Here is a 15,793-nt window from a genome sequence, read left to right as displayed (position 1 = left end):
ACTTTGGTGCAGGAAAAATATTTATTGTGGTTTATGTAGATGATATAGTTATTACAGGAGATGATGTTTCTAGTATTGAAGGTTTGAAGGTTCACTTGCAGCAAAAATTTCAGACCAAGGATTTAGGAAAGTTGAAGTACTTCTTGGGTGTGGAAGTGGCTCAGTCGAAGAAAGGAATTTCGCTCTCACAGCAAAAATATGTCCTTGATCTTCTTTCAGAGATAGGAATGTTGTGTTCTAAACCTCTAGATACTCCTATGGATCCCAATTTGAAGCTTACTTCTGATGATGGTAATGTCTTGCCTGATCATGAGAAGTATCAGAGGCTAGTTGAGAAGTTGAATTACCGAAGAGTGACTAGGCCTGATATAGCCTTTCCTGTTAGTGTGGTGATTCAATTTTTGTCTGCTCCTGGAACATCTCATTGGGAGGCTATTATACATATCTTACGCTATCTTAAAAAGGCTTCTGGACGTGGTCTTCTTTATAGTGATCATGGCCATGGGCGGTAGAGGGTTTTTCAGATACTGATTGGGCAGGGTCTCCAGTTGATAGGAGGTCTACTACAGGTTATTGTGTGTTTGTTGGAGGGAATTTGGTGTCCTGGAAGAGCAAGAAACAGACAGTAGTTGCTCGTTCCAGTGCAGAGTCAGAGTACAGAGCTATGGCACATGCTACCTGTGAGTTGATGTGGGTGAGACAGTTATTGGCTGAACTTGGCTTTGTTGATGATTCTCCAATGAAACTGTGGTGTGATAACTAAGTTACTGTCTATATTGCTTCAAATCCGGTTTGAGAAAAGCTACAACAAGGGTTGATTTCTCCTTGTCATGTCTAAACAGGAGAACAACTTGCAGATGTGTTCACAAAGTCTTTGGGGAGTGCAAGAGTGGATTAAATTTGTAACAAGCTGGGCGTGATTAACATCTATGCTGCAGCTTGAGAGGGAGTGTTATCGAGATTTGTATAAGTCTCGATATTTGTGTCTAACATTAATATCGAGATAGGTGAGGAGGGTAGATCTGTCTAGTGTTTTATTTCTTTTTTATTTTATGTTTCCTGTTTTACCCTTAGTGGTAATATATATAATGAAGTTTAGAGGGAGATTACACATATCGTGTAACTCCCAAGTTGCACATCTCCTCTTCTTCTGTCTCACTCGATTTCGATTCTTCTTCTTCTTCTTCTTTTTCTCTTATAATTAACACGTACCATAGTGTAACTATCATCAAGAACATCTTAAATCTCATCCGTCAGTGGCGTAATGAGCTGGGGTAACCGAAGGGAATGCTCAGTGTTGCCCTCATTTGATTGGTGACTCATGTAAACAGTAAGAAAAATAGAAGAGAAAGAAGAAGAAGAAGAGAGTGAGAGGAAAGCTGTACTCTCCAAACTGTGAGAGAGGCCAGCAATAATCATTAATATAAAGGGGTCTTTACAGGGAATAAAAATGAAGGGAAATAAGCCTAGCGCCATATGGTTGACGCTATTCTCGAGACAGGGACAATCTCATTTTACCCTCCACAAGATACTTCTAACACTCCCCCTCAAGCTGGAGCATATCTATCAATCATGCCCAGCTTGTTACAAATATAGTTAATCCTCCCGTTAGCTAGAGACTAGGTAAACATATCAGCAAGTTGTTCTGCAGTCTTGACATACTTTGTAGAGATCACGCCCTGTTAGAGTTTTTATCTTACAATGTGACAATCCACCGCAATGTGGGGAATAAGGGACTCGTTCTGGATCAACAAGGGCATCTCCCTCATCTGCAACAAGTTTAATATTTAGATCCATTGGGTGATCAAGTGGTTTGCACCCAAGCATCCCAGCCTCCGTAAGCAAGTCAAGGGTATATTTTCGCTATGAGAGAGATATTCCCTTCCGAGATTGAACTACTTCAACTCCTAAGAAATAATTCAACTTTCCCAAATCTTTAGTTTGGAATCTCTGTTATAGATGAGATTTCAAACTATCAATGCATGTAGAGTCATCACCAGTAATCACAATGTCATCAACATATACAATCAGAAAAATTCTTCTAACACTTATGTGACTATAGAAAAGAGAATAGTCACCATTGCATCGTGATAGGCCAAACTCAAGAACCACATCTGTAAATCGACCAAACCAAGCCCTCAGAGACTGTTTTAAACCATACAAAGACTTCTTCAATCTACAAACCAAGCCAAACTCCCTCTAAGCAACAAACCTTGGAGGTTGCTCCATATACACCTCCTCATGAAGATCCCCATGGAGGAAAGCATTCTTGACATCGAGCAGTCGAGCTGGTGCAAAGGCCAGTGACGAGAGGCAACAAGGGAGATCAAGACACGAACAAAGGAGAGTTTGGCAATCGGAGAAAAGGTATCAAAGTAATCGACACCATACACCTGTGCATAGCCCTTAGCCACCAATCGAGCTTTCAGGCAAGCAAGAGAGCCATCAACATTAACTTTGACCATATAAACTCAACGATAACCAATAGCAGACTTTCCAGGTGGCAGAGGAACAAGGTCCCAAGTGTGGTTATGCTCCAAAGCCTGTAATTCTTCTTCCATAGCTGTCCTTCAACCAGAAATAAATAATACCTCTGCAGTGGTCTTAAGAATAGGATGAGATGCAACAGTAGAAAGCCAAGTGCGAAAAGTAGAGGATAAACCAGAATAAGAAACATGAGAAGAGATTGAGTGTTTAACACACTAACAGATACCTTTTCGATGAGCAATGGGTATATCCAAGTCAGAAACTATAGGATCCACAGACGGTACAGGCGTGGCAGTAGGCGGGGCAACAACCTCTCTCCATGGTTCATGGTGATAAACATGAATAATTGGAGGCTTCGCAGGAGGTGGCGCAACAGGCATCTGCAAAGAAGGTTGAATAACAAAAAGAGGAAGGTCCTCATCCAAGGAAGGATCCATAACAGACTCTTGAACATAGGATTGAGACTCAAAGAAAGAAACATCAACGGTAATAAAATACTTGTGAAGAATAGTAGAATAACATCGATACCCCTTCTGAACACGAGAGTATCCCACAAAATACATTTGATGGCTCTGGGATCTAACTTCGATAACCCTGGAGTATGGTCTCGAATGAAACAGACACACCCAAAAACACGGGGTGGCTAAGGGAATAAGGGCTCAGAAGGAAAGAGTAAAGCATGAGGAATGCCACTACCAAGGACAGAGGAGGGCATTTGATTGATAAGGTAACAGGCAGTCAACACTGCAACAGCCCAAAAAGACTTGTCCACCTTAATTTCAGAGAGAACAGACCGAGTCAATTCCATCAAGTGACGATTCTTCCGTTTTGCCACACCATGTTGTTGGGGTGTGTAAGAACAAGAAGACTGATGAATGATGCCACAAGTGGTTATAAAATCAGAAAAAAGGTGCAGAAAAGTACTCCCGTCCATTATCACTACACAAAACTTTAATGTTAGATCCAAATTGATTCTTAATTTCAGCAACAAATGAAGAAAAGATGGAGAATAATTTAGAGCAACATTTCATTAAGTACAACCAAGTAACACGAGAGTAGTCATCAACAAAAGTAATAAAGTAGGTAAAACCCAACTTTGAAGACACACGACAAGGACCCCATACATCAGAGTGAACCAAAGAAAATGGATGTAAGGCCCGTTTGTTGACACGAGGGGGGTAACTCACACGGTGGAGTTTCTCAAACTGACACGACTCACAATTTAAAACTGAAAGAGAATGCAAACTAGGAAACAGTTTCTGCAAACTCTGTAAGGACGGATGACTAAGCCGACAGTGAAGCTGATGAGGGGAAGCTGTGCAAGAACAAGCAACAAAAGATGAGTCCTCACGAAGATATAGTCCCCCAGATACCCTGCCTTTACCAATCGTCCTCTTCGTCTGCAAATCCTGAAAGACACAAGAATCAAGGTAAAAGGTTATTGAGCAGTTATAGGCATTAGTAAGTTGGCTAACAGACAAAAGGTTAAAAGGGAACTTAGACAGAAACAATACAGATGATAGGGACAAGGAAGAAGTGGGCTGAACAGTACCGGTGCCTCTGACTGTAGCACAAGGACCATCAACTAATGTAACACTGGAATGAGAAGGTTGTAAAGAGGAAAAGATACCTGAGGTTCCTGACATATGGTTTGAGGCCCCTGAATCGATAATCCAAGGCCTAGAAGTGGAGAGACACGCAGTGGCATTACCTGTCTGAACAAAAGTAGTGGTGGAAGAAATGTCCTAAGAAGCCTTTGTCTGGCTATAGCTAGCATATTCCTCCTCTATCATAGTCAAAGTCACACGGCGGTCTTCCATGGGTGCATATGGGATTGCAGGATCAGAACTGGCAGTGTTGGCAACCTTGGACTGTGAAGGTTTGCTATGCAACTTCCAACAGTAATGCTGAATGTGACCCGATTTACCACAATGATGACAAGTCCTCAAAGGACCAGATCTCTCAGACTTCTCAGATGAATCATGACTCATGAGTACCAACAGAGGGTGCAGTTGGGGGGGGGGGTTTGGTAGGCTGACGACTCCCACTGTGGCCACTATTTACAAGAGCAGAACTATCACCAGAAGAGACTTGAGTAGTATCACGAGATACACGAAGAACTCGAGAGAGAGTGTCGGCAAGAGATGGAACTGTAACTCCTCCAAGAATCTAAGACCGGACTGAGTCAAAGTTAGGGCCCAAACTGCCCAAGAAACTCATAACTGCTAGTTGCTCACGTTGTTGCTGCATCTGGGTAACATCAAAAGTAATGGGCAGCAAAGCATTAAACTCCTCGTACATCCTTTTGAAATCAGCAAAGTGTTAGGTCAATGGTTGACCCTTCCTATCAACTCGATAAAACTCTTGAGAGAGTTCATAAATCCTGGAGAGATTGTTGTGTCCAGAGTATAAAACCGCCAGATAATCCCATAGATCTTTAACAGTGCCAATATGGGTCACGAGGTCTACAATGTTACTATCCATGGAATTTAACATCTGACCCAAGATATGAGCATCAGCAATCTCCCAATCATGCATCATCATCCATGTTAGCAGGTTTCTTTCCAGTCAAGTGATGTTTCTCACCCCTCCCTGTGAGAACCAATGTCACGATCTTGTGCCATTGCTGAAAGTTTTGACTGCCTTCTAACCTCATGGCTGTCAGAAAATTTGGGGATGAGGATACAACCTCATTCACACCCTTTGCGCCCTTCGATGTCACAATCTCTCCCATAATGACCACAAAGAAGAACACCAACAAGTAATAACAGGTTTGAACTCAAACCAAACAACAGTGGCAGCACAAACAACCCTCAATCTTTACCAAAGAAGCACCTAAAAATGCATTCCAGAATAGGCAGCAAACAATAGCTAGCAACAGCAGCTCAATCAGCAAGTATCAGCACTATAAATACACACAAACGGCCCACAGCCAGCAAACCAGTCCAAGGAGAACATTCCGATAACATATCAGTAGCTGAATAACATTAGAGGAATCAAAAAACAGTCCAAAGATCTCGATTCAAACATCGAGTGCCATCCTAAGGTTAATCCAGCAGCATGGTAGCTCAAAAAAAGGACCGCATCAATGAAAAAGTAACAAATATATACCATAAATGCATCCCACACCTTAAACCATTGTAAGGATCATTGAATCTAATTAGAGTAAGAACGATGCCTTCAAACAATTGCTGCAATCTATCAAACACCTTCTAGGCTTCAGCAATGGGGTGAACTACCCCCTACGGCAGAGAGGATCCCTAAGAAGTCTTCAAAATCTGATAGGGTTTATTCCACCTTCTTCTCTTGGTTGTAGAAGTAATAAATGGACTAAGAGAGTGGAGGCTTGCCCTTCTTGATCAGACAAGCTCTGATACCATGTAAACAGTAAGAAAAATAGAAGAGAAAGAAGAAGAAGAAAGTGAGAGGAAAGCTGTACTCTCCAAACTGTGAGAGAGGCCAGCAATAATCATTAATATAAAGGGGTCTTTACATTCCCATTTTACCGTCCACAAGGTGCTTCTAACAACTCACATAAGAGTCAAATCTGCCACGTTGAAGACTTTGCTGATGGTTATATCTGGTGGCAGTTCTAGGACATAGCATTAGGGTCAATCTTCTTCAGTATTTTGGAAGGACCCATCTTACGCTGATGCAGCTTGTGGTTTGTGCCAGGTGCAAACCTTTCTGGAGTGATCCATACCATCACCATATCTCCGGTTGGAATTCGATATAACAACGGTGACAATCGGCCGTGGCCTTATATAGATATCATTATTGAGTGTAATGCTTCGGCGTTCGTCAGCGTGTACCTCAGTGGTTTACCGGATGAACTCATCCGCCTCAATATTAACTCGTGCATGAGAAGGGAGGGGAACTAAGTCACTCGACCCCTTAGGTTGAACTCCGAGTATGATCTTGAATGGAGTATGGCCCTGATGTGGGGCTAGTTCTCAAGTAGGTAACTATCAACCCAGCCCACAATAGGATCTTCCCACTCGAACATCAGCATCTTATACACCAATTTCCAGCAACAGAAATCCACAGTAATCCCTAACAGTCATGACAGAAATGTAGTTTACTCTTTAAACTCTTCACAAGGACTATCAGCACCTTTGGTTAATGTCGAACCACAGAGGAAACAAACAGCAACAACTCTGATCTGTCAGCTGGACGAAGATTGGCAGAATACCAGAAAATAAAGGGGTAACACCGTAACACAATTAGCAACAAATGGCTCATATGAGGTAGATGTCCCTATCGAAAGTAAGCCTCTTTGGTCTGAATAAGTCCTCAAAATCTCAGCCAAAACTGATGGCTGGTCAGACTGGATGCTGAGATATCAACGGATCTCAGAATTAGAAAGTAAAGTCCAAAAATAGTAACTCACAGTTATAGCCAAATCCAGCCAGCTCAGATCACCATCGAATGGAGACTCCATGGAGGGTATTTGGTTGTCAAAATATTGCACAAGTTGATGGATGGGTCTGAAGTTTCTTGGTCTTGAAGATTTCAGCAGGAAATTATCAACCAACAGAGCCGCAGGGGATGAAATTGAATCTCCCAACATAAATCAATATAGCAACACAAGATAGTCTTCTAAGAACTAACAACAATCCAAGCAGCAAACAACTGAGCTTCGAATGTGTCTCAGATATTGAGTATGACACAGAATAGTAAAATAGGAACTTGAGTAATCAATTGAAAGAAAACAAAGGAAGACCAAGGCCTCTCACCTATGGCCTCTCTCTCTCTCTCTCTCTCTCTCTCTCTCTCACAGACCTCAAGGACTCTCTCCTTCACTGTATCTCACAACCATGGTTAAAAGCCAAACTCTTTTCTTTTCATCAAATTGTTTTGAGCACCAAAGGCTCTTGCAAATAAATAGACTGCTGTTTGAACAAAATAAGGAAAGTAACTAGACAAGATACCCCACACCTTGTACGGTAATTAATAATAAAAGGCAAGAAAACAACTGAAATCTAATTAATGTCTAGTAATTGATAGTAACTAAGGCAGTCTTGACAGCTCTAAGTCTTCTCGAAGATGCTCCATACAATCAGCAGTTTATGGTCCCAGTGTACGCTCCCACCAAATAACAATCTGATCAAAACATCTCCACACTAGTAGCTAATGGACCCCACAAATCTAATTATCTAACTAAATATCCCATAAAAAACTGTTGGTCGATGGCTGGATATTTGGGCCTAAGTGCTGTGAGAATATGGGCCCAGATATACTGGTTTGATGGGCTAGCTAAAAGGTTGCTAGTGTGGTTGTTCCTTCCCCGTCAATCTACATCAATCCTCCCCCACTTAAAAGAAACTCGACATCGAGTTTTATTAAGTTTAGGGATAAGCTTTGTATGATGGATATCTTGTTTAAGCCCATAGCAGAATTTTGGTAGCTCCTTGAAGTTAGGAATGAAGTCTTCGAGTCATGGCTCTTTCTCTTCGAAAAACTCAGGTGGGATCACAAACTCTACATGCTCAACATCTCGGTTACTCTCAGTTGTGAGTGGCGCATGTGTAAAGTTTTCCTTAGTTGTTCCTTTAACCACCTCTTCAACTGTAGTACCAAGTCCCTTATCCCCCACTACTTCAACTTTGCTTGCTTCAAACTCTTCAATGTAAGCCTCGACAGTAGGAACATCAAGGACTTGTCCCTTCCTTGGCGACACAAGTTGCTGGAATCTTTTCAACATTGAGCTTGACTTCAGGTTCTTTTGCTTGATGAGGAGTTCTCTTCTCTTCCTAAGGAGGTGTTATACATGACTTTGGGATGCCCAAATGTTGCGGCATTCGAGCCATTTAATTATCCAGTCGAGCTATTCGTTTACCCAGTTTAATCAACTCCCTCAAAAGATAATCATGAACCTTTTGGGTGTTAGCCATGTCAGAGAGACTTAATTCATTGCTGATGGTTGGCTCTGACACAAAAATGATGAAATAGTTGAGGAACTTGGCACGACAGTTGAAACAGTGGACAATGAGGTTGTGGTTAAGGAACTTGGCACTACAGTTGAGAGGACATTGAAGAAACAGTTACAGAAGACTCTGCAGATGCGCCATTCACAACTGAGAGTAACCTAGATGTTGAGCATATAGAGTATGTGATTCTACTTTGAAGAGAAAGAGACACAACTCAAAAACTTCATTCCTTATGTGGGGGAGAGTTGAGCATATAGAGTATGTGATTCTACCCATTGGTTCATGGGTGTTCAGGTCCATATACTGTTATATTTAAGCTCATAAACAAGCCCACATTCAGCCCCTATGTAGCCATCGACCAGAAGCTAGAAATGAAGATGTTTTGACAGCTTTTAGTGGGTCCCATAGGCCTTGCGTGGAGAAGGAACTCCAAGGAGATATGTGAGATTCTGTGGGCACTGGTCCCCATTGAAGACAGCAAGAGGAGGAAGATTTATTTGTTGGTTTAGTTTAGTTGCTATTTACTCAAGTTTCTATTTTGTAACCATTGCTAAGTTGGAGTTTCTATTTTTTTAGTTATAAATTAGATTTTATTTTGTCTTTAGTTTCTATTTTGAGATGTAATCTTAGAATAGGAGGAATTTCTATTTTTTGAAGTTTCCAATTTTGTAATAGTTGTTCTATTAGTTAACAAAGAGAAGGGGGCTAGACAAAGGGCACGATTTTGAAGAATGAAAGAATGGCTTTATGCTGGTTTTCTGTGTGATTCAGCTGCTGTGAGAGACAACCCAGGTGAGATGCCCTTGTGGAGATAGGTGGGATACCTTCTCTATGGTAGGTGAGTAATGGGGGGGACCGGAAAGGAGGAGGGAGAGGTTAGGAAGGAATCAGAATTGCAGGGGGGAAAGAGAAGAAACCATTAGAAGAAGAAGCAGTACAAGAAGAAGAAGAAGAAGAAGGAGGGGAGGGGAGGGGAGGGGAGGGGGGGGGGGAAAGAAGAGGAGTGCACATGCACACAACTCAAATTTAATTCATTCTTTACTATCCCAATGATGGGAGATTAAACCATATATAAAGAAAAATAAGAGACTCCTAAAAAATTAAAACTCACCCTCCAAGTAAAACTTATCCAAAGAGGGAAACTAAATCAATTCAAAACCAAATATCCTACATAACGAACTTCTAAAATAAAGAGAATAAAATAAACTAAAACACATTATTTCCCCAAATAAGATAAATTCCTAAAATTCAAATTGGACCCAGTTCAATTGAGTTTGGGTCGGTCCAAGGTAGTACACCAATTGGGTCGGCCCGGTCCAAGATTCTCCTGCATAAATTTTCCCAGAGTTCAGAAAAACTCATCCACAAGTTTGTAGAACGAGAGAATCATCTTGCGATCGACGTCAACTATCAATCCATGTTCAACTTGTATAAAATCCACGAGCCGAAATTCTTGATTGAAGTAACCATGGGAAAGCACTTAAGCAAATGGATCAACTACGCAATCAACTGCCGCGATTTCTTGACGTTCATCGACCAACGACATCGCCTGGATTGAAGTCTGATCCGTAACGATTTCTTGATGTTCATCGGCCAACGACATTGCCTAGATTGGAATCTGATCATGGAATTTCAATTCTTCGATCGGACCGTTGATTTCATTGTGATTTTCAACTTCCTGGGTCGAAATCTGATCATGGAATTTCAATTCTTCGATCAGATCATTGATTTCATTGTGATCTTCAACTGCCTGGGTCAAAATCTGATCATGGGGCTTTAATTTCAAAATCAATTCATGGGCTGCTTGAAGGGCTCTTAAAGCATTGTCAGTTTGTCTTATGGCTCTTATGGCCCACTATTCAGCACTCATTTGGGTAGTGGATTTAGAGGGAGGAAAAAAGAAGTGTGGTGTAACGATGGGTGGAGGGGTAAATTTGGTAAATGAAATTAAAAAGGACAAAGTCGAATAAAAATGAATGGAAAGGGTATTTCTGGAAAATAGGAGTATGACTTAAAAGAAAAGATAAGAAAGGATTTAAAAGGGGGGGCAATACGGGGAAAGTGGGGTTTAGGAAGGAAGAACTTATCACAGTAAGGGCAGAAGACGTGATGGACTCAGTCTTAGACCAGCGGACAAATAGCAACGAATGGAAGAGTTCGTGATGGAGTCGATCTCCCTTAGGAGAGATTGGCGGTGGAAATTCAGGAGGTGGGAATCCAGGAGCAACCAGATAAGCTTCTCTTCTGGCTCTCGCTTTCTCTTCTCGTTCTTCTCTCTCTTTTTTTTGGTTGCTGGCGGAACCCAACGGAAGAGAAAGTAGAGATCCTTCGTGTGGAGTCGACTCACGGTGAGAGTCTCGAACCAGATACTGCTGCTCGATCTCTCTCCTCTGAAAATTCTGCTCTCTCGTCTCTCTCTTCTCATTTTTTTTTAACTGAAGTGTTGTGGGTTGGGAAACTGGGAAATGAAAGGATGGGTTGGGGATTCAGTGGAAGTTGCTGTGGGGAAGGGATGAGATGGGGTTATGGTTTTGGATTGATTTCTGTTTTTTTTGGTGGAAAGCAAGGGAGGAGGTGGGATGGTGAAAATGCAGGTTGCTGTGGGAGTCGGAAGTGAGGGGAAGGGTGCTGTGGTAACAACAGGATTGATTTGTGTTTTTTCAATGTGGGAACGAAATATGGGGTTGAAAGGTCATGGACAGAATGTCATGATGGCCACAATGATGGGTGATACACGGATGGTTTGGGGTTTTACGGGAATCAAAGGGAAGGTGGGGTTGCTGCGGGTGTTGTTTGATACTTTGATCACAACCACAGAAAAGGAAAAGAAGGTAAAAGAACAGAATGGGGAGAAAGATCACTGAGAAGAATTAGCAGGGAAGAGAGACTGAGAGGGTAAAGAATCCGAGAGAGAGATTCACCCAGGTTTGGGCTCTTATACCAAATAATGGGGGACCGGAAAGGAGAAGGGAGAGGTTAGGAAGGAATCAGAATTGCAGGGGGGAAAGAGAAGAAACCATTAGAAGAAGAAGCAGTACAAGAAGAAGAAGAAGAAGGAGGGGGGGGGGGAAGAAGAGGAGTGCACATGCACACAACTCAAATTTAATTCATTCTTTACTATCCCAATGATGGGGGATTACACCATATATAAAGAAAAATAAGAGACTCCTAAAAAATTTAAACTCACCCTCTAAGTAAAACTTATCCAAAGAGGGAAACTAAATCAATTCAAAACCAAATATCCTACGTAACGAACTTCTAAAATAAAGAGAATAAAATAAACTAAAACACATTATTTCCCCAAATAAGATAAATTCCTAAAATCCTAATAGATCCAAAAATTCAAATTGGACCCGGTTCAATTGAGTTTGGGTCGGTCCAAGGTAGTGCACCAATTGGGTCGGCCCGGTCCAAGATTCTCTTGAATCAGTGAGATACCTACATATCCTTCTTATTCTTGCTTGTTCTCTACCATCTTTTCTTTTGTTTCTATTTTTTATTACCACTGCAAATGAGAGTTACAGAGATACTGATACCCGCTAGAGAATTTTATTTGCTGTCAATGTCCCATCAGTTCCCTATGGTGTGTTGAAGACTTGGAGGCAGAATACGCTTGCGGCACTGTGAATCTGTGTCTTCTGGTTGCGACATTTAAGGGTGTATAACTTCACATTTAGCTATCAAATCCACTCCTCCTTGTAGTATGTTAATCCTCCCTTCAATGGTCTCCTTCAACTGTAATTTCATAGTCATCCAATGACTAAGTTCCTGGGCTAACAACCTTCTAATTCTGATTTCCTAGTTTCTAATTGTGAGACCGTGTTATAACTCAATATCCAGCCATCCGTTTTGGCTGTAACTTTTAGGAGGTATCCTACTCCTTGCAACCTACCTTCGAATGGAGTAACATCCCATCCATGGTGTTTAGTTACTAATTCTGGAATACTTGCTAATTAAACAATCGTTTCTTTCAAATATTCGTTTTATAGGTATAACTATAGGGCATACACAAACACATACTTCACAAGCAATGCATTTACCAAATTCAAAGTGGATTCGATCGTGGAAACAATGCTGAGTTCATATCATATCTTGTGATCCAGCCATGATCAAGAGCTGAGTTTTAGGAGTGTTGATTAGTCCTAAGATCTCTAACCTTGACTGGGAGATCATTCTCATCTGAGATATCTACTTGCTAAATCTGGAATCAGTTATTTTCTGGGTGTTTAAAGCCTATTGTTTTCAATGCCTATGATCCTATTGTAGGTTTGGACATCATTGACTTACCCTACATTAGACCCAAAGTACGGTTAACCGAGCTTTTATAAGCAAACTCGACTATGTCGAGTATGGATGGCTAGGTCTTCTTATAATCCCTCACAAGGCAACAAAAGAGATTACTCAAAGTTTAATTGACGACATCTGTTTGACCGTCTGTCTGAGGATGGAAGATAGTAGAGAATAGCAACTTGGTATTCACCTTCATCCACAATGTCTTCCAGAAATAACTCATGAATTTAACATCTTGATTCAAAATGATCGAATCTGGCAATCCGTATGTATACGTACAAACTCTTTGAAAAAGAGGGCTGCAATGTGACTAGCATCAAAGGTTTTCCAACATGGAATGAAGTGCACTATCTTAGAAAACCTGTCAACCACCTCAAATATAGATTCGTGCTTGTCCTAAGTAGTGGGCAGGCCAAGCACAAAGTCCGTACTGATGTGAGTCCATGATGTATAAGGAACAGACAGCGGGGAATATAAAGCAATATTTTGCTTCGTTCCTTTCACAAGCTGACACGTGCGACACTGCTTGAGTACATGCTCAACATCCCTTTGAAGATGTTGCCAATAGTAGCAATCAGTCACCTGGAGGTTTTATCACATCCAAAATGTCCTTCCAATCCTCCTCCGTGCAATTCTCATATAAGATGCAGTCGTAGAGACGAAGCAGGGATGCACAATCAAGTACCCATGGTGAGAAAATCATATGAAATGAATACTTGTATCTCGGTCTCCTTGCTGTAATTTTTTATATATAACGGAGAAGTCCTGGTCAGTAGGGTGCTCGGGTCTTGATATGATCAATACTCATAACTCATGCCATGTGCTGAAAATGTGTGCAAGGTTGATACCTTTCTGCTCAATGCGTCAGCCACTATATTTTTCTTTACCTGACATTTTTTAGAGCAAGCATGAGTTTTTGCAGGTATGCCACCCACTTGGCATGTGTCTGGCTTACCAATTTCTGAAAGTGTAGATGTTTCAGTGTTTCGTGGTCGGTAAACAAGATGAATTCATGTAATGTCGAATGTTTCAACACTTGTACCGTGGCGTACAATTCCTGATCGTCAGTCGCTGCTTGATAAGAGTGAAGGCTGTGGTGGCTGTGGGTATCCACTCGCATTTGCCCTTTCCGTTAATGTATTTAGTGATAGTTGCCATAATGGTGCTGAAACCTCTGATAAAATACCTATAGAAAGATGCTAGGCCATGAAAATTGCGCACCTCTGTAAGTTTCTGTGGAGGTGGCCAATCAACAATGTTGTGAACCTTCTCCGGATCAGCTTCGACACCCTTTGATGATGCTATAAAAGCAAGAAAAATCACCCTAGGTAGCATGAAGGAGCACTTCTTCTGGTTGATGTAGAGTTTCTCATTCCATAGTGTACTCGCATCACATGTCGCAAATGGTCAAGGTGGCCAGACTTATCCTTGTTGTATATTTGGATATCGTCAAAGTAGACAACAAAGAAACTTGTCAATGAAGGGGTGTAGTTCATGTGTCATCACCCTCATAAAGTGTTGAGGTGTTGGTGAGTCTGAAATCCGAATGGCATAACCTTCCATTCAAGTTAGCCATCTTTCATCTTGAATGTTGTCTTCCATTCATCACCCAGACGAATGCGGATTTGGTGATATACACTCCTCAGATTGATCTTCGAGATGATCTTTGTGCCGGATAACATGTCGAGCATATCATTGAGTCAAGGAATTGGAAACCTATACTTCACTGTAACTTTGTTGATGGTTCGACTGTCGATACACATGCCACAAACCGTCCTTTTTTGGTGTGAGGAGGGCTAGTACGGCGCACGAGCTCATCCACTTTTGTATGAAATCCTTTTTCAGCAACTCATCCACTTGTTGTTTCAACTTTGCATGCTCTGTGGGATTGAGATGATATGTGGGCAAGTTTGGTAGCATTGACCTTGGTACGGGATCAATTGCATGTTGGATATCTCGTATTGGGGGCAGATCTTCTGGAAGCTCCTCAGGTACTAGATTTGCAAATCAGATGACAACTTGGGTTTTGTAAAAGTTAGTTCAGGTGGAGGAGTAACTTCCTGTCTCCTTTCTCCAGCTTTCTTTCTTGCTTCTTTACAGGCTTGGTGTTGGCTTTAGGATCATGCTTTTTCTGCTGGGGACATTTACAAGGTTGAACACAATGTGTTTACCCTTAAATATGAAGTGCACCGGAAGAACATGCAACGGATGGAGGGGGGAGAGGAGCCAGAGAGGGAGAGAATTATGTTAGTACCCATACACCTTGACTATGGTTCTGACTTGTAATTGTTTTTTTCCTTTTCTTCCATACACTCCAAGTTAAATGGCATTTTAATCCTCAAAGTAGCAAGACCAATAGTTGTCTGACATGGACATAAAAGAGAGGTTACTTATGTTGTTACCACCTCGATTACAAATAGATTTTCCCTATTCAAAAAATCTAGAAGTTGTCTCATGTGCTACACTTGAAATATGGATTTGAAATGTGTGAACTTAGAATTTATCATTCATCTTCAATTAATGCTGGTAGTTGAGTAATGGTATTTAGTATTCAAAAAGAGTTCTCAGCTCCGAGTTTTGTTATTTGGGTTCAGACATTAATTGCTTGTTCTGTAGACCACCCCAGTCTTCCCCTTCCCACAAGCACGCTCACATAAAAAGAAGTTTCTGGTATAGCGCAGAATTATATAAATCCTATTGATATAAATATGATTTCCATTGCGATGATTGGGAACAGAGATCTCTGCCATGCATCTGCCAATAGGATTGAACAATAGAGAAAAATCTTTCTTGGAGGATTAACCATCCCCCCTTGTGTTCGAAATTTGGTTTCTTAATCTGGTATTGATAAAGTTTATAGATCCCATAGATTTAAATCTTTTTAACTGATTTAAATATTAACTTGCTTTTTACGTAATGCAGGAAGATGTTGATTGTAGATGCCAAAGCAAAGTTTCTCTCGCAAATTCCTGAGCCATTGAAGGAGCATCTGGTTGAACGCCTTAGATCATTTAGCAAGGAAAAATAGTTTCTGGATGCTTACTTACTGAAACCGGTATGTTAGTTAATGGCTCTGCATATCCATT

The 15,793-nt window shown here is 41.2% G+C and overlaps 1 protein-coding gene across 3 annotated transcripts in view; it reads left to right on the top strand.

The window, feature by feature from the left end:
- The window catches only part of LOC122640453 (ubiquitin carboxyl-terminal hydrolase 25-like), a 73,482-nt gene that overhangs the window by 57,170 nt on the left and 519 nt on the right, over positions 1-15,793 (top strand). For all 3 annotated transcript variants that reach the window (XR_006329661.1, XM_043833659.1, XM_043833658.1), the window contains exon 8: positions 15,630-15,762. Coding sequence is in view for 2 of the 3 variants with exons in the window: in XM_043833659.1 (XP_043689594.1) it covers positions 15,630-15,735 (106 nt within the window). In the remaining variant the exon portion in view is untranslated. The remainder of the gene's footprint in view (positions 1-15,629; positions 15,763-15,793) is intronic.

Source organism: Telopea speciosissima, chromosome 9 (assembly GCF_018873765.1).
Source record: "Telopea speciosissima isolate NSW1024214 ecotype Mountain lineage chromosome 9, Tspe_v1, whole genome shotgun sequence".
NCBI classification, from domain to species: Eukaryota; Viridiplantae; Streptophyta; class Magnoliopsida; order Proteales; family Proteaceae; genus Telopea; species Telopea speciosissima.
This window is presented reverse-complemented; position numbering and strand designations above follow the sequence as displayed.